General features: G+C 37.5%; 1 protein-coding gene across 1 annotated transcript in view; it reads left to right on the top strand.

The window, feature by feature from the left end:
• The window catches only part of LOC118192468 (corticotropin-releasing hormone receptor 1-like), a 523,232-nt gene that overhangs the window by 267,353 nt on the left and 238,235 nt on the right, over nt 1–17,644 (top strand). Inside the window, exon 2 of the mRNA XM_085825622.1 lies at nt 16,084–16,224. Coding sequence (XP_085681748.1) covers nt 16,084–16,224 — 141 coding nt within the window. The remainder of the gene's footprint in view (nt 1–16,083; nt 16,225–17,644) is intronic.

Here is a 17,644-nt window from a genome sequence, read left to right as displayed (position 1 = left end):
GCAAATAACGCAACACTAAAAGTTTATAAAAAAAAAAAATTCTTAAACGTTTCTTGTGCTACGGGCGACATATAAATTGACAAAGCACTGAAATGTTGTTCACGAGATTAAGAATCGAACCTGACTAAACTGAATTTTAAAGTAATTGAAATGTCACTTCAAAAGATCAATATTAAATTTGAGAGCAGGTTTCGAAAACTTCCATGGAAAATTTATTTAATAAAATGGCACATATTACGTAACTAGTGAGATTTCCCCCCCCCGTTACGGTGCAGCATCATTTACATACTCACTTTGCCTGGATCTGCCAAATATTTAAAATTTGATCTAAAATTCTAAGATTTAATATATCTAGGAACTAAATATTGTTCCCTCATTTATTGCCCAAACGGAATTTTGTTTAGCAGACGATTTTTTTCGGAACTTGACTAGAAGTTTGCTTTTCAATTCGTTAAGTAAAGAATTATTTGTTTCCAAAAAATGTAAATTCGTTTAAGAACTTTAGATCTTTCATAAATTACATTATTGATCGAAATATGTAATTTGACTTTTTCTGTATTCGATGTTGCACGTAATATTTGTATGTATCTTACAAATATTACGTCTATTGTAGTCGTTGTGCTTGTAATTAATTAACTCGGGGTCCATTCTTTGAATAGTTGTGTAAGCGACTTATCGCTATGTCTAAGATGAAAGAGAACTTTAGATAAAGATCCTTTTATTAAGAATTCAATAATTTAACAGAAGGCATTTCTTGCGCTTACAAAAACATAAAGAATTTATGGCGTAACTCAAACGTAGTGAATACGAATTAAAACTAAGTTAAGTCGTAAGTTGGCCAACAGTTAGGCCCATATCACTCGGCGTTTGTTTCACACGAACAACTGTTTCGGACAATTTTTCTGCCTGGTTTACTATTGAAAGAAAGACGCGCGACTTTTTCCTTCCTTTCCAAAAAAATTGCAGGTTGTTCGTTTTCAACCAATCAGCTATCAGCTTCGAATGCTATCAGCTTGCTTGTAATGGGGAACCAGTTTCTCCTGCGTTAACTCCAAAGCGATCTGTGGTGATTGGCTGTTGTGACAAAGCAGAAAAATAGTTCCAAACAGTTGTTCTTCCGAAACAAACCGACGTGTGATAGCAGCCTTAGACAGAATTGGTTAACTCAAACTTGTACCGGCGTGACAAGAACTATTGACGAGAATAAAAGCAACGCGGAAGAGAAACTGCTATCGCAGAGTTTTCTATCCCTCCCTAACACTCACTTTATTAATTCCGCACATTCTCCCCCTTTTTCTTCTCCTAGCAACTAATAACCCGGGTTTTCCCTCTTCCTGTTAATTTTCCAAGCCTTTGGTACCTCACAACAACTGAGAATAGTAGTGCTATTATTTTAATTGCTATTTAAGCACACCAGTGCTCTACAACATTTTTCTGTGCAATTATTACTGTTTTACTGTTATTTATATTTTTGAGTGAATTTCTGTGCTAGTGCTATTATTTAATTGCTATGTTAGTTAAATAGTGTGATACAGCATTTTTCCGTGTCACTATTACTGTATTATTGTGATAATATTATTGCGTCAGCTTCTGTGTCTGCACTACTGTAGTCTTTTCAACTGCATCTTCGGACTGCCAACTAAAGTACTTTATTTCCTGTGCTCACGCACTTGATAAATACTATGTTTAAGGTATTCTAGTGATTAGTATTTGCTAAATTCTCTGTGCTCATAGCACCCTCTACTCTTCTACTACTAAAAGCAGCATATTTTACTACTAAAACAGCATATTTAGCGCAACATTTCATGCAATGACGAACGCAGAACACCTCTGCAAATCACAACTTGCTAAATACTGCCTCAGTTCCAGCGTCAGCCTCTCTCACACACGCTGACAAAGTCAACAGCCTCGTCGAAGAAGCAGAGCGAATTAGTACCTGCTGCCGCGGCGGCAGGCACGTTCTACCAACTGATTTAAGACATCAAATGCTCCGTACAGTACAAGCCCTCCGAATTTTAGCTCTAAACGGCCCCGTACACCCGATTGCAACAGAAGAAGTAGGTGTAAATACTGAAATCAACACAATTGCCATAGTACATTCAGCACCTTTCCCAGCACCAACTGCCCTTACTTACGCACAAGTAGCGAAGCCCATAGCCAAGCAAACACTCCTGATCTATCCCAAAAAGGACATCATCAGCTCTAGGAAGGAGCTAAAAGAAATATTAAGCGCGGAATTTCCCCTCTCCCAACTGGGAGTAAAGGTCTCCTCTGTAAGATCCATTTCAAAAGAAGGACTAGCGGTTGATTGTCACTCCAAAGAAGATCTCACCAAGCTCGTGAGCTCCCTCCAAAGTAAAAAGGCCTCTGAAATATTTAAGACAAGGTTACCTAGCACAAGACTCCCCAGAGTCGCTGTGCATAGCGTCTCTCCGGACATAACAAAAGAGGACTTAGAGAAAGTCCTAGGCTCCGAATTCCATCTTTCCAAACAACAGGCAAAGGTCCTATATCGCCTAAAGGATAGATCCAATGGCGTCAAATGGGTTATCGAATGCAGCCCAGCGGCCTTCGCACAACTCATGCAGTCTTCAAGAATCTTCATTGGCTGGCGAGCGCATCGGATTGCAGAGTTCTTTAACACAAGACGCTGCTTCCGATGCCAAGAATTCGGACATATACATCAGGAGTGCAGAAACAAGATGTACTGCGGCTACTGTTCTGGAAGTCACCTCACAAGAGACTGCGCAGCAAGAGCCCCCACCTGCATCAACTGTGCAGATTTTAACCATCGTACCAATGGCAGACTGTACAGTGGACACCCAGCCTACGACACAAAATGTCCTACATATGCCAAATACGTTGAGCGCATCAGGCGCAGCACGACCTACGTCTAACCAGATTAAATTTACGGCAGATTTACAACAGACGTCTACCCAGATTGAATTTGAAGATGAGCCACTGCCTCCAACAAGCACCAGTGCACATCATGGCCCGATCGTTTCCTCTTCAGTTAATGTACCTCCTACACAACAAGTCTCTATCAAATGTGTCCAAATTAACCTCCAAAGGGCGGAGGCTGCTACCGCACAAGTCATACAACATGCCATAGATCACAATATAGATTTCTGTCTCATACAAGAGCCCTACACTATGAAAGGTCGTGTAGCTGCCCTTCCTTATTCGTGGAAAATCTTTCAACTCTGCAGCACAGGAAGAGACCAAGCCTCACGTGCTGCCATTGTGTGTTGTAATCCCCTCTGGACGCCACAAGTGGTTCATCTGCATCGAGACTATGTAGTCATCCTGGTTATCTTCAATAACTCTCAATTCCTGCTCACTTCACTGTATTCGTCACCACAAGAAGACATTCAAGCCACCCTAGACCTCATAAGCGAGACCAAAAGAACATGCCCCAAACTCCCTCAAATAATATGTGGCGATTTTAACGCCCATAATGTCAACTGGGGCTACTCCCCCACAAACCCCAAAGGGCAGCACCTAGAAGACTTTCTTGCAGCCAATCATTTGCATCTGCACAATACTCCCAATGCCCCACCAACATTCGATAATTCATATAATATCGGGTGGCCAGACCTTACCATCTCCACGGAAGACATGAGCAATTACTTGCAATTCTGGTCAGTTTTAAATGAAGAAAGCTGCTCTGACCACAATTACATCCACTTTGAAACTAATTTGGATACCACTATCTCAATCATAAGACGGTTTAAACTTCCAGCATGCAAGATCCGTACTCTCTCGCGAGTTTTTGCTAATCGCCTTACTCAGGAAGAACAACGCTTACAGCAATGCAATACCCCAGATGATCTGGAAACCTTCACGGAGCAACTGCTGGATCATTTGCACCATGACTGCCAGCAAATCCTGCCTTTTCGCACAGCGAAAAAAATACAGGGCATTTCATGGTGGAACAGGAGCCTTCGCCAACAAAGGCAAAAATGTAGAGCTCTTCGCCGACGCCTTCGCACTAACCTTGACGAAGACAACAGAGCTCACACTCGTGCAGCATACAGAAGGGAACGTGCAAATTATAAACGGAGTATTCTGCAAGCGAAAGTAACCAGCTGGAGGGCTTTTTGTACCAGCAACAATAACCCATTTGGCATTTTGCACAAAATCGCAACCCAGAAAGTATTCCAGCCGGCTCAAATCCATGCTCTTCCTTCACCACAAAGCGCATCGGACAACCTTGCAGCAGATACTGATCGTGCTCTTCTGGATGCCATTTTTATAGCCGACTGCCCGGAAGATGACACACCAGAGCAGCGGAACATGCGCAATGACGAAAGCGTCCCAGACACCCCTGATGACTACCTTTTTAACAACAGAGAAGTTAAGCAAATCTTTAAACACCTGCCTGTCAAAAAGGCCCCCGGACCAGACTGCCTTGATTACGCACTCATTAAAGTGGCTTACAAAGCTCGACCCGGTTTTTTCACCCTTCTTTTCAACAAGCTCTTTCAGGCGGAAATCTTCCCCGCAATCTTCAAAAAGGGACAAGTTGTCCTGTTCCTTAAAAAGAATAAGGACCCGACCAACCCCAGATCTTACCGGGCAATCTGCCTATTGTCATCCTTAGGAAAAATTTATGAGAAGCTGCTGATCAACCGCCTTAGCCACCATTTACATCGCAACCACTATCTGAGTCACCGTCAGTTTGGATTTCGCGCAGGCTACTCTACAACGCATGCACTGCACACCATCCTTGAATGTGTTCAGAACAATAGATCTCTTAAGCTTCATACGGCATTTATTTCAATAGACTTGGAGAGTGCCTTTGACACCCTCTGGTGGCCTGCAATTAAGCAGGCCCTCAGAGATGTCAAATGCCCTGCGAACATCTATAAAGTTCTCAACAACTATCTGCACGACCGGACCCTGCTAATCTCCAACAACAATGGTATCACTACAAAGTCGCAAGTTAGAGGCTGCCCTCAGGGCTCTTGTGCTGGGTCATTGTTATGGAACCTAACATTTAATGCTGTTACTATAGTGGCTTATGCTGACGACGCAGCTCTCATTGTTCAAGGCCGGACCCGTGACGAACTGGAAAGGCATGGTACGGAAGTCTGCAAAATCTTCACCGACCTTTGCCTGAAGCTCAAACTAAATGTGTCCTACGTAAGACATCAGCCCTCATAATTCCCAGACCTGGAGTTAACCCCACCAGACGCCCCTGTATTAAATTAGGTGGAAGAAATATCAAGATCGTGCGCAGCCTCAAGTACCTCGGTCTCACCTGGGACTCGGGGTTAACGTGGATACCGCACCTTCAAGAAATCCGGCGCCGCACAACGGCTATAGCCGCAAAGACCAGGCAATTTCAAGGTCATAATTGGGGCCAGAATGCTCATATTTTGAAGATACTCTATACAACGGTTGCTGAGAGAGTTGCCCTTTACGCTGCTGCCATCTGGGCCCACCCTATGGGGGCAAGAAAAATCAGGCAACTTTCTGCCATACAACGACCTTTCGCGCTCAACATCTGTAGAGCATACCGGACTACAGCAACGAGTTCTGCATTGATCCTGGCAGGCTTTCTACCCTTACATATCAAGGCACAGGCAGAAGCCGCCTACACTAGGCTAATTCACTTACGACGGGACGCCACCTTGAATGGCAGGACTCTCTGTCCGATCCCTTTTGAACACCCTGGAGATGTCCTTCAAACACACCCAGCCCTTAAAGGCAAGGGAGTTCGAGTGACTATTTCTACAGAGCCTCCAGCAAACATGGCTAATGACAACAAAGCCTATATTTTCACTGATGGCTCTAAGTTCGAAAATGGAGTCGGATGCGCTTTTGTGCAATTTGAGAATCACATTACGACTCATGAATGGAAGGGCCACCTAGCTGACTCCAACAGCGTCTTCCAGGCAGAAGCGCTCGCTCTCACAGCAGCAGTTCAGCATATAATAGAAGACACCGGTATTAATAATGCAACCATCTTCTCGAATAGCGCATCTACATTGTACGCCATCCAGAACCATATGCACACGTCACAAATTATTATGAATTTGCAACAGATGCTAAGGCTCAACAGCTTCCGCGAGATTTCCATAAAATGGGTCAAAGCCCACGCAGGCATCCTTGGTAACGAGGCAGCAGACCAGCTTGCGAAGGAGGCAGCTAACAACATTGCAGCGCAAGAGCTGTACGTTACCTCCTTCTTACCTCAAACGTCTACTCAAGGATGAAGCTGCCCGCAAATGGCAATCAGAGTGGGACCAAAGTGACACAGTCAGGAGAACTTATATGTTCTTCCCAAAAGTGTCCACTGACCGCACTATAGGAATTGCGCCATTGTCACACTACATCTCCGGACATGGCCCTTTCCCTACTTACTTCTGTAGGCACGGAATCTCAACTACAAATGTATGTGTGTGTGGCAACGAAGGCACACCCGACCATTATATCTACCAATGCCCACTTACGTCGCAGCACCACCTGCCTACACCATCCAGCAATGAAGAGGCATTCTACCGCTTCACTATCAAAAATAAGACTACGACAAATAAAATCTGCCGTATTCTGAAGGCAATAACGGCATTAGGGCAAGACCTTTGTCAGCCTACTTAATATGAAGCCCCTCTCTGAGTCTGCAGCATGCATTTGTCAGCAACATGTGTTCTTGCATGTCTTGTCAAGTGTTCTGTTCTCAACAATTCTTCATGTACTTTTTTTTTCAGCAATTCATCATGTACTTTAGTCAGCCAATTGCATCATGTGTCTATGCTTTACTGTGTGTACAATCAGTGTCACGGATGTCATATCTTCAGCCATCTATCATCAACCATATGCTATTATACGTCTTTGTGTGTACCTTGTACCACGGGTGACATATCTTCAGCTATCAATCATCAGCCATGTGCTATTATGCATCGTTAATATCATTAAGTGTACCATACTAATGTTTATCTGCATCATTTAATTGTCTGCATTTTGTCTACACGCAAGTTTTGTTTGTGCACTATTGTCGTTTTAGCATCATGTGGTCAATAAGTACACCACAACATGTATATTTGCATGTCTTATCGTGTGCACTATTAACCGCTCAGTGTACTATTAGTATCTTCGCATCATGTATCACCATCATCACATTACATCACGTATATATGAATGGACAATTGTGTCACGGACTATCAAGTCACGCGTGCCTTATCATCAACTGTATGCTATTATGAGTCTCATAATTTTTATGTGCACCATATTAATGCTTGTTTTCTTCATGTGTCTGCATCATTTAATCGTCTGCATCGTTTATATGTGTACTATTTGTCATCGAGTATATGTTCTGCATATATGTGTGTACTGCATCGTACAGTGTGAACTATTAGCACCATTACGTCAAGTACTCTTGTCACTATGCTGTAACACGTATCTTTGTATGCTCACATGTGTGTACTATTACCTGTTATGTGAATTACTAACTTTATTGCATCATGAACTATTACCATTATATTGCATCCTGTATATCATTGTATCATGTACCTTAGTCCTTACTTTGCATCTTGTATATCTACGCGTTTTCTTGTGCGTACTATTATTATCATGGCTTCATGAACTACTGTCATCACATTGCTTCACGTATATATGCGTGCCTTATTGAGTGTCCTCTCAGTATCACACGCGCTGTTTAAATAATTACGTGCTATTATGCGTCTCATAACATCATCAAGTGTTTCGTTTTTATGTGTCCACATTATTTAATTATTTGCATCGTGTTTATCTATGTGTGTTCGGTGTTTATTTAGATACGTGTATTTTAGTGTATCTTAGTGTACCTTTTTGTGTTTTTAGTGCTTTATGTGTTTCTTCATGTTTTTCTTTATATGTTTCCATTTATGTTTTATGTTTATGTCTTATTTTGTTCTACCTCTGTAACCATAACCTTCAGTTGTCTCACGTTCTTACAATGTACTACATGTAGTCTAGCCCTTGTATGGCCATGTTAACTTTTAAGATCCTAATAAACTCCCGGGCGGCCTCATGGGGCTCCAGGGAGTTGTTGCCTCTACACAGTGGAGGACGCGGGGTATATGCCTGTTTACCTATGTTAGACACCAGGCGCCTCCGTCCTCCGTCACCTGTCACCTATCGCAGAGTTTCAGCTAGTAACGTGGTCCTCAGCAGAAGGAATGCACTCTGACTAAACAGTCTAAAATTTCCCTTTAAAATACTATCTCTTTCTACGTAATTTGAATAAGCGAGAACTAAAAATTAGCATTCTGGTAGGAAAACGGAAAGGAAAATGACAGTAAAGATACTTAACTTAAAATAACCACTCAGATAAAAAAAAAAGTCCTTATAGTATATTACAGCATTTGAATAATAAATGATGAACCGATACATTCCAGAAAATAACGTTACATTGCGTTAATTGCAGAATTTGCTTAATAGCAGATAGTTCGTTTTGAGCAAGCTATAAATGCAATTATGAATTACATTCAGACATATCATATGAAAGACAAACTAGATTCGTAATTTTGATTTTGCTACTGCTGTCGATTATTTTTGTTAGTCTTGTGACTGCAACTTATTGTGACCTGTGATTACTTTTGTTGGACTGCAACTTGTGACTCAAGAGTCACAAGTTGCAATACGTTATTTTTGACCACATGCCAACTTTTATTAAAAATATAAAAATATGAATTCTTATGTTGGCTTTCTATATACAAAGTTCTAATTTAAAATGACGTCTTATCAAATTCAGTACCTCCAAAGGTAGCATGCAGTGTTTCTTAGAAACGCCATCTCTCCAAAACCAATCTGAAGGACATATTTCTACTGTATTTCAGAACATACACAGAGGCCCAAAACGTTGCTTGAAAAATCGGTGTGGCGTATAATCTTTAACAATCAAATGTGCCTTCCTAAAAAGGATCTCGAGAAACCAGTTTTCGCTATTGTAAGCGTTATGGATTTTTCCTTGATGACCAACTTTAATTATCTATTGGAGACAATAAGTTGCATAAGCAAATTCCTAGAAATGCTTAATCTAATACGGAGTTGCTGAAGTTTCTTGCCGTATACGACTTCTTTAAGGTTTTCCTTATGCTAAAGAAATTTGGAGGTTAGAAGGGGAAAAATTCGTTATTATGCAAAATTAGATCTTCATACTATTAAACTCTGTGAGAGTCCATTTGTTTGGGACGTCATCTCCTCCGGAACGGTGGAGAGTTGAGTTTCTAAAGAGGTACCTCCGGGATTCCAAAAATTCGTAAGAAGCCATTTTGACTTCTCGTCTTCATATGACTCTAATTAGCAGAGATATTAATTAAAAACTCTGAAAACTCTAATTTTCGCATTCATGTTTTCGAATGGCAACAGTCTCGCTCGTTGGAGATCAAAATCAAGATCATATTCTGACGTTGAAGAAAACACGCGATTGCATGTGACGTCATTGCATGTCGAAAATGTTTCGTTAATATCAGCATCTTAAATAAATACCTGCTGTTGGCAACTTTTGTTTTTGTTTCAGGTTAGAGTAATTGACACATGTTATTGCCACGTTAATTCTTTTATTGATTGAAAAAAGTGTTATACTACATAAAATTTAAATCCTGACAGCGTGCACATACGTGAAATGCCAAAATTTTTTGTTTCGTTGTTTGGCAATAAAAAAAAATTATTCACGAATTGGTTGTTGCTTGGAAATAATTAACTGATTACATTCATATTAAAATGCTTTTATACATTTTCTTTTCAGATTTATATAGAACTTATAAATTTTGCTTTTCTTATAAAATTATAAATTTTGCACTCCGCTAGTTAGAACTTTAATTTTTTTTAATGTATGACTTAATGTTAATTTTATCTGACGATAGGAAAACAAAAAATCTCAAGGACTTGTGAAAGCTGAATTTCCTTAGAAGCAAAATTCGTTAAAATCAGCATTTCTAGAATGAGAATTTAAAGCTTCTTAAGTGTTACTGCCTTTCTAGTGCTTTCAGAAATTTGCATTTGGAAATGCTTTTTCCCCTTGTTGCGGGCACTAGATATTATAAGCTATGGTTTCTACTAAGACCAGAACCAGAAGGTGGTCACTTTATTATGGAGGCACCTTATAAGTGGGCCACCGTTACCTTTTACGAAGGAAGAGATAGTTTATTCCATGCCTTCTCCGGGATTTGAACACAGGCCCTTCGGTACTGCAGTAAGAGTCACTAAACAGTTTCCCCTCTGGGCGGCGTATTTAAAAATGTAGCACATACCATCTTCAGTAGTGTACTAAAGCAGTTAGGCTCTTGTTATAGCTTAACTCTAATAAGAGCAGCTCCCTCTACGCATGTTATCATCTTTGTTGTTGCGAAGTTTAGTTTCTGTAAATTAGCAACAAGGAAAAAATCAATAAAAAGAAGACATTAAGGTTACAACATCAAAGCAATTTTCCAGCAACACTGCCGTGATCAGCAGGTGGGTGGGTGACCACCAAATCATATTTCTACTGTGTTTACATTTGTTTACAACCGGACAGAGCAGGATATGGGCTCTGTTTCCAGAAATTTTTACAAAGCAGACTTTGTTCTTCATTTATTCATTTATTATCATCATTTTGAAATGTGCCTTTCAAGTTTATGTGTTTTATCACCCGACAAGGCAGGTTATAGACACTGCAATAGCTGACTAAGCAGGTTTTGGACTTAGTGATTTGTCTTGGGCGTTTTCATCTTCAAATCGTTATAGTTCCAAGTGTGAAATTACAATATACTCCAAATAGTTCAAGAAATATGTGTTCTCCATCTGGAAATTGTATTTTCGCAGTACTTATACTGACTTAGTTCCCCCTGCAACAGTTAAAGTTCGTGTTTAAATCTCTAGATTTCAGTTAGACTGTTTTGTCTTTAGATTGTGGCACTCGTCCATGGATTCGCCTTTTTTGGCGTGAGTAATCCTGTGCTCTTTGACTTTTAAATAACGCCAGCGCCCTCCGGCAAGAACTTCAAATATAGTTAAAAACATATTTAAAATGCTAAATGCCTATTGTATCCTGATGACCAATGACCAAGTGACATCAAAGTGAACTTCTTATTTGCAATTTTTCTTATTGCCGATCTACAGAAACTAAACTTCGCAACAGCGAAGATAATATTATTCGTAGAAAGAACTGCTATTTGAAGAGGATTAAGCAAAATTTTATATCATAATATCGGTTGCAGTTTTAACCCAATAAGAATCTCTTTTTTTCCTTTGCTATATGATTTTCTGTTTAATACTTACCCTTTCCTTTCAGGATACTCATATGAAAATTACAGTGTCGTAAATTCTTATTTAAAATGTTATGCGTACTCACAACATTGACATTCGAATGAAGGGCTTGAGGCATTTCATTATTACTCTCATAGGTCGCTCATCAGTGGCTCAAAATATATTTAGTCATGAAATCTTTTTAAAAGTCCTAGGAAGTAATTAATATATGTGGAGTATTTCTTTCAGTTAATATAGGCTGAAATTCCCACTCCCTGTGCGTTTTTGCTTTAAAAAATTCGATATTACAATTAGCTAATTATATTTATCTTGTTATTATTGTCTTGACATTACATTTATCCTGTTAACTTGTATTATTGTTTCAGATTAAAATCATAAAACCAAACAGATGGGAAAAAAATGCACTGAATACAAAACATTATTTTCTTACGACAACTCTTAAATACCCTTAAGGATTACTTTATGTATATTAAGGAATGGAATAGTCGTAAAATGAAAAGGATTTCGAATGCCATAAATCCCTTAACACGGAACATCCAATGAATGAGCACCAAATAAAATGCAATTTTTTAAATGCTGAACAATAAAATAAAACATAACCGTAAGAACCATTTATTATGCTTTGAAAGAAAATCTCATTTTCAAAACTCTTTGCTATTTTCGATATATTTTATCTTTTTACCAAAATTATTTTACTTACCCGAACCTCTTTGGCTGAGATTTAAAAATTGTGTTCCTTTGAGGTAAGGAAACATAAAAATGGCCTTTTTGATAAAACTCCCGTTTAAGTATGATGCATGTAAGAAAATTGTTAAGATTTAACTTCGAAATGTAGTTACTGTCTCGTGGGAGACATGTAACGTTTTTAAAAAAGATTTGAAAATCGTAAAACTGGTATTAATAGAATTTTCTCTAAACTGTATACTTCTTTCGTTTTAGTTAACAAAGTGTTTAACAAGATAAAAAATGCTTTTCGTATTTTGTGAATAAAAAGTTTTACGAAATTAAATGCTCATGTTATTACACAGTAAATGATTTATCATGTTTTTGTAAATATTCGGAATTGAATAAATTATATAATAAGTATAGATTTTTATGCCTCATACAAAGTTCTATATGTAAATATTTATTTATGAATGAATTCATATAACATTATATTTCCTTGAGAGAGAGATGTTTTTCGCATTTTCCCGTATATTATTTTAGTCGATTATAAAGTTAAATTCAGTTCTGTTTAATGTAAATATCATTCTAATATTCTAAACTGCAGACGATGTTTTCACGATCTTAAGTTATCAAAACCAGAATGCTAATTAAGTATACTAGAAATAAAATGACTAAAAATTTATTTGGATTTCAAATCAAAGTACAGAAATCAACTAACTAACATACACCTACACCATTGCCTGAGAGATTTTAAAAAATAAACATACCGGTTGTAGCAAGGCCAACACCTGTGCATTCCCATAGGTACACAGGGTGTCTCAAAAGGTCGTTGCCAAACTTAACATGCTTATTTGTCATTCCATGACAAACAAGATTTGTGTCCGAAGATGAGAACGGCAACCGCTAGAGGGCGATACCTGCAAGCGTACAAAAGAAGAAAGGAAGGATGTGGAAAGAGGTGTTAAAATTACTTTTGTTAGAAAAAGTGGTTAAATCGCAGAAGAAGTTCAAAATTTCTTCTATTCACCACACTGCATGCTTCACAATGTCGATGCATGGATTCAACAATTCTTACAAATATAAACGGTGATTCTTGTTGTTTGACTTCTCCAATTAATCAATTTCTGCGCAATTCAAGGTTTTAGATAGTAGAAGCTCTCTGCACAACTATTACTGATATTCACCGAAAACATCGAGCAATATCGTGGAGCAAACAACTCAAGGAGAAAACGTTGTTGTACTATAGTTATAAGACATTAGGGTACAAAATTACCGTGGGGTAAAATAAAGCAGTGCAAATTCTTCGCAGTTTTAAAATGTTTTTAAAATATCGTCTAATAAAATAGTGGCCAAATAATAAAGCACCTGCAAATCAGGGCATGAAGATAACATCGAAGGCATGCATTTTCTGACTGTAAAAAATTTGAATGAAATTTCGCACAAGGATTTGAGATCGCAAGAAGTAAGTAATAATTTCACCTTTATAGTTCATATTTTTGTACTAACTAATAAATTTTTACTGGAAAACAAAAAGAAAAATTTAAATTAGTAAAAATTAATACTACATAAGCAATTAATTGAATTTTAAACTTATTTTGCTTATTAATAAAAGTCATGATTTAGTTTACATTTCTTAGAAATGCGTGTTAATAGATTTTGATGGAACGCTATAGAATAAAAAAGACAAGAAAGAGGAAGATGCACGAATTTAAAATTCTGTTAATTTCTGTAGGCATTGCATTTTACTAATTTCTAGATGTTGGGTCGTTAAGTTTCTTTCTTACTTTCAAAAAAATGTTTAAATATAGAAATAAAAATATTTTTTACTTCTTCTTGTGCTGACAACTTACTGTACGAAATTTCATAAAATATTTTTATAGTTAGAAAACACGTGTCTGCGATGTTATCATCATGCGATGATTTGTAGGTGCTTTATTTGTTATCACAATAAAATGCACGACGGTGTTCCAAAACAGCGAAGATTTGGCTCAGCGACGATGTTCTAAACAGCGAAGCTTTATTTTATACTATGATGTTTCAGAACTATTTTTTTTTTTTTTTTTTTTTGCTGCGATATTGTTAGCTGTACAACTGACTACGTGTTCGCTTGCGATGCGTTTGCTACAATGCTGTCAGCTATAACCCTACTGCTGTACAAGATTTCCAAGAAAAGAAAATGCATTAACTAGTAGCATTAGTGCTTGCTCCAGATGACAAGAAAGTAGTTTTATTACGGCTAACTGGAATAGTCCATCATCACTGTATTAAACTTGCATTCTTACTCCTACTGACAACTTCTCTTATTTACATATTCTGGTGGAGCAGACGAAACCGTAATAGACGGAGAAGATTTTTAACCGAATGTTGCGAGCTACGGGTTCGTGAAAATCTGTTCAGATAATTATTCATGAAGAGTAGGAAAGAATTAACATTTTATTACAATTAAACAAAATATAGCAAAATTAACAGCTGTAAACTAGTCCACATCTGCTTGAGAAATGAGAAATATCGTATATTACCTTTATCACTCGAAGAATAAACTCTGAAATTCAGTATTTCTTTCTGAACTGCAGTCTATCTGAAATCACACAGAAGTGATTGATAAGTTCATTGCTTTTAGATTCGTATTTATATGGGGTTGCCCGGGCTTCTGGAAGCTTCGAGGAAAATCGCGCCTAGAGCTCCGAAAATGCTTTTTTCCGAAATATTTAAAATATCGCCATACAACATAGTTCGACAATTGACTCGAAAGCTGTTTAGAAGGCTTTCTGCTTATATCGTGGATTCTACATGAGACAGTTTCATACGTAATTTAAAACATTCTTGGATATATAAACATAAGATCTAGAAATATTTATAAAAAAAGAGTACTTACACATAAAACATGGCGCCATATATATCTGGCAGAAATTACGAAAAATAAAAATACCAAAAATATAAGACTAATGTTTAATTAAAATAAATCTTCTAAACGCTCCTTTAAAAACTAAAATAAAAACTGATTATTAAAAGGAACTTTAACAGGGCTCACTTTTGCATATCCAAAGCAATCAAAAGCAACTACAGTTATAAATTGAAAGATAAATTAAAGCTCTTATGCCCCATTGCATGACCTTACTTTGAGAATTTTAAAAGACCACACAGGAAATAATGTTCGCACGGCATTTCGTGCGATAACATTTTTCAAGCCACTTGGATATAAATATTCTGATCATGTTGATACATGTAAGCTGCTTAAGTGTTTGTCGCCGATAGTTTATTGTTGCCACTCGGAAAAATGAACGCGGAAATTAACGTTTCCGCAGTTTTTAATTAATATCTCGGCCGATTAGTCGAAGTCGTACGAAGATGAGAACGGTATCGATGGATTCGGAAAATTTTTCGAAATCCGAGGATACGCGTCTCGAATTTCAACTCGGCACCGTTTCGTAGATATTCGAGAAAAAAGAATTTGGCACGTAGCCAAATCCCTCTAATATGGTTGGTTTGGTTTGGTTTATTAGATTACGGAAAGGCACTCGAGGGCTATCTGCCTTAAGGAGGGATGCCTTCGTGGACGACTTTTTAAGGGAAACTGGCTCGTATACACGTTACACATGGGGAAAACCACGAAAACACCCATGCAGCTAACCCGTTCGCGGGATTCCAACCTCGGACCAAACTACCAGTATTCAGCGACGTTACCGCTCGGCCGCTGGTGGGCTCCCTCTAATAGGGAAAACCCAAGAAAGAAAGTGGAAACCCCATATATTTATATGCGGCTTAAGTGTCTGTTTCTCGCCGATAGTTTATTGGTTACTTGCGTAACTGTACTAGCCAATGAAGTGAAGTTGCCACGGTACAGGGTTGACGTTTCAATTGAGACGTAGACAATTTCTTGTATAAGATAACAACCCAAGAAATTGGAAAGACTCCGTTATAAATAACTCCTTTATATATAATTCGCCCGTTAAAGCTAAATCTTTTATGCTTATACTGCTCACGTGACCCAAACTGGCGTTATCCGAAACCTTACTTTATTTTATTAACGTGAGCATACGGAACTTTATTTAAAATCAGTCTTAGTTGGCTAATTGTTTTGAAACTTCCTGCGTAACGTTTATATTAATACTTATAAGGCATGAATTTGAGTTTCTAAATTTTAGAATGTGATTCATTTGCATAATGCTTTTGTTTTTTTTCTAGGAGAAGTGTTCTGTGAGGCCGTTTGGGATTCCGTTTTGTGCTGGCCTTCTATTCCAGCAGGACAGACTGCTTGGAGGTCCTGCTGGCAGGTTCTGCAGTACGTTCCATCCTTGGATGTCAACAGCGTCGTCCTCCCACCAGGTAAATATTGATTTTTCGAAGGATGAAACAAGCTTGAATATTATGTATGAAAATGGGGAAAGAAAGCGAAAATCACAAAATGGATTTTCTTCAGTTTTGAAAAGAAAAAAATATACGATCGGTCTTGGAATGATATTAGATCGAAAGCAGTAAAACGAAAAAAAAAAAAAAAAAAAAAAAAAAGGCCGATGTATTTTCGGCACGTTTCGTTTAGGATATTTTTCTTTCGGAGATTTCCTTCGCAGATAAGTACACAGCATTCATCATTTTTTATGGCTCAGATGTTTCTGAATATTGTTTCTTAAATCGACGTCATACGCATTTTCATTATTCTTGCTATTTTATTCTTGCTATTTTCATTATTCTTGCTATTTTATTCTTGCTATTTTCATTATTCTTGCTATTTTATTCTTGCTATTTTCATTATTCTTGCTATTTTCATTATTCTTGCTATTTTATCCTGATATATGTTCTATCTGACCAAAACGATTCAATTAATAATAATCTAAATATAATCTTCTTAATGATTATAACTTCTTAAAAAATAACTTTCTTAGTGAAATCTGGAGTAAATTTACTGAATTTTCTTAGGAATATAATTTTCTACAATATTTTCATAATGGAACTTAATTTCTTACTTCTCTTAATCTTTCTTAGCATTTTATGATACTAATTGCTTTTGCTGCTGACCGCCTAAAAATACTTATGAAAACGAAAAATGTGTAATGACTTCAGCTAGTGTAATTTCGTAAAAATATTTAATATTTTTTACTTATATATATCATGCATTAAATCCATTTATTTAAATCAGTGGTTCTCAACGTTTTGATAGACGCTTACCATCTAAACATAAATTGAAACACTTTAGTACCACCACTACATTTTACAATGATTATTTTTCAATTTTCTGAGAAGAAATATTTAAAATATATATATGTGATGTACCAGCTTTTGTCCGGAATAAATAGCTTGGTGAAGAATCATAGATGTAGTCGTAGCTTAGATTATCAGACAATAAGTTTAAAAAACAGGATCCATTTATTATATTTCAGGGAAAATAGCAATTACAAAAATCAAGATCTCCGGAGTAAATAAAAAAGAATTATTAATAACTTTTTGTATGAAGTTTACTGCATCGTGACATTTAAGAAAAGCCCCCGATATTCCTTTGCGAGTCCTTTTATAGCCTCTGGAAAGGCGGAGCTTCCAAGAAATGACGTCAGCCTCGTCAGACATTCCAGTTCGCTTTAAATGTCTCCAGAACATTCTATAACTGTACGTGTAGAAAAGGCGGGAAAAACAACTTGACTACTGGGCTGTGGATTTAATTCCACGTACTTTCACATAAGAGAACGTCGCCATTAAAAATGAAAAGAACATACAGTTAGAATTTTAAGTGTATTCTTGACTATGGAATTTT

Source organism: Stegodyphus dumicola, chromosome 10, assembly GCF_044657685.1.
Source record: "Stegodyphus dumicola isolate Sdum_Otavi_A_Nest chromosome 10, ASM4465768v1".
Lineage (NCBI taxonomy): Eukaryota > Metazoa > Arthropoda > Arachnida > Araneae > Eresidae > Stegodyphus > Stegodyphus dumicola.
The sequence above is the reverse complement of the archived record's forward strand: the minus strand, read 5'-3'. Positions and strand labels throughout refer to the sequence as shown.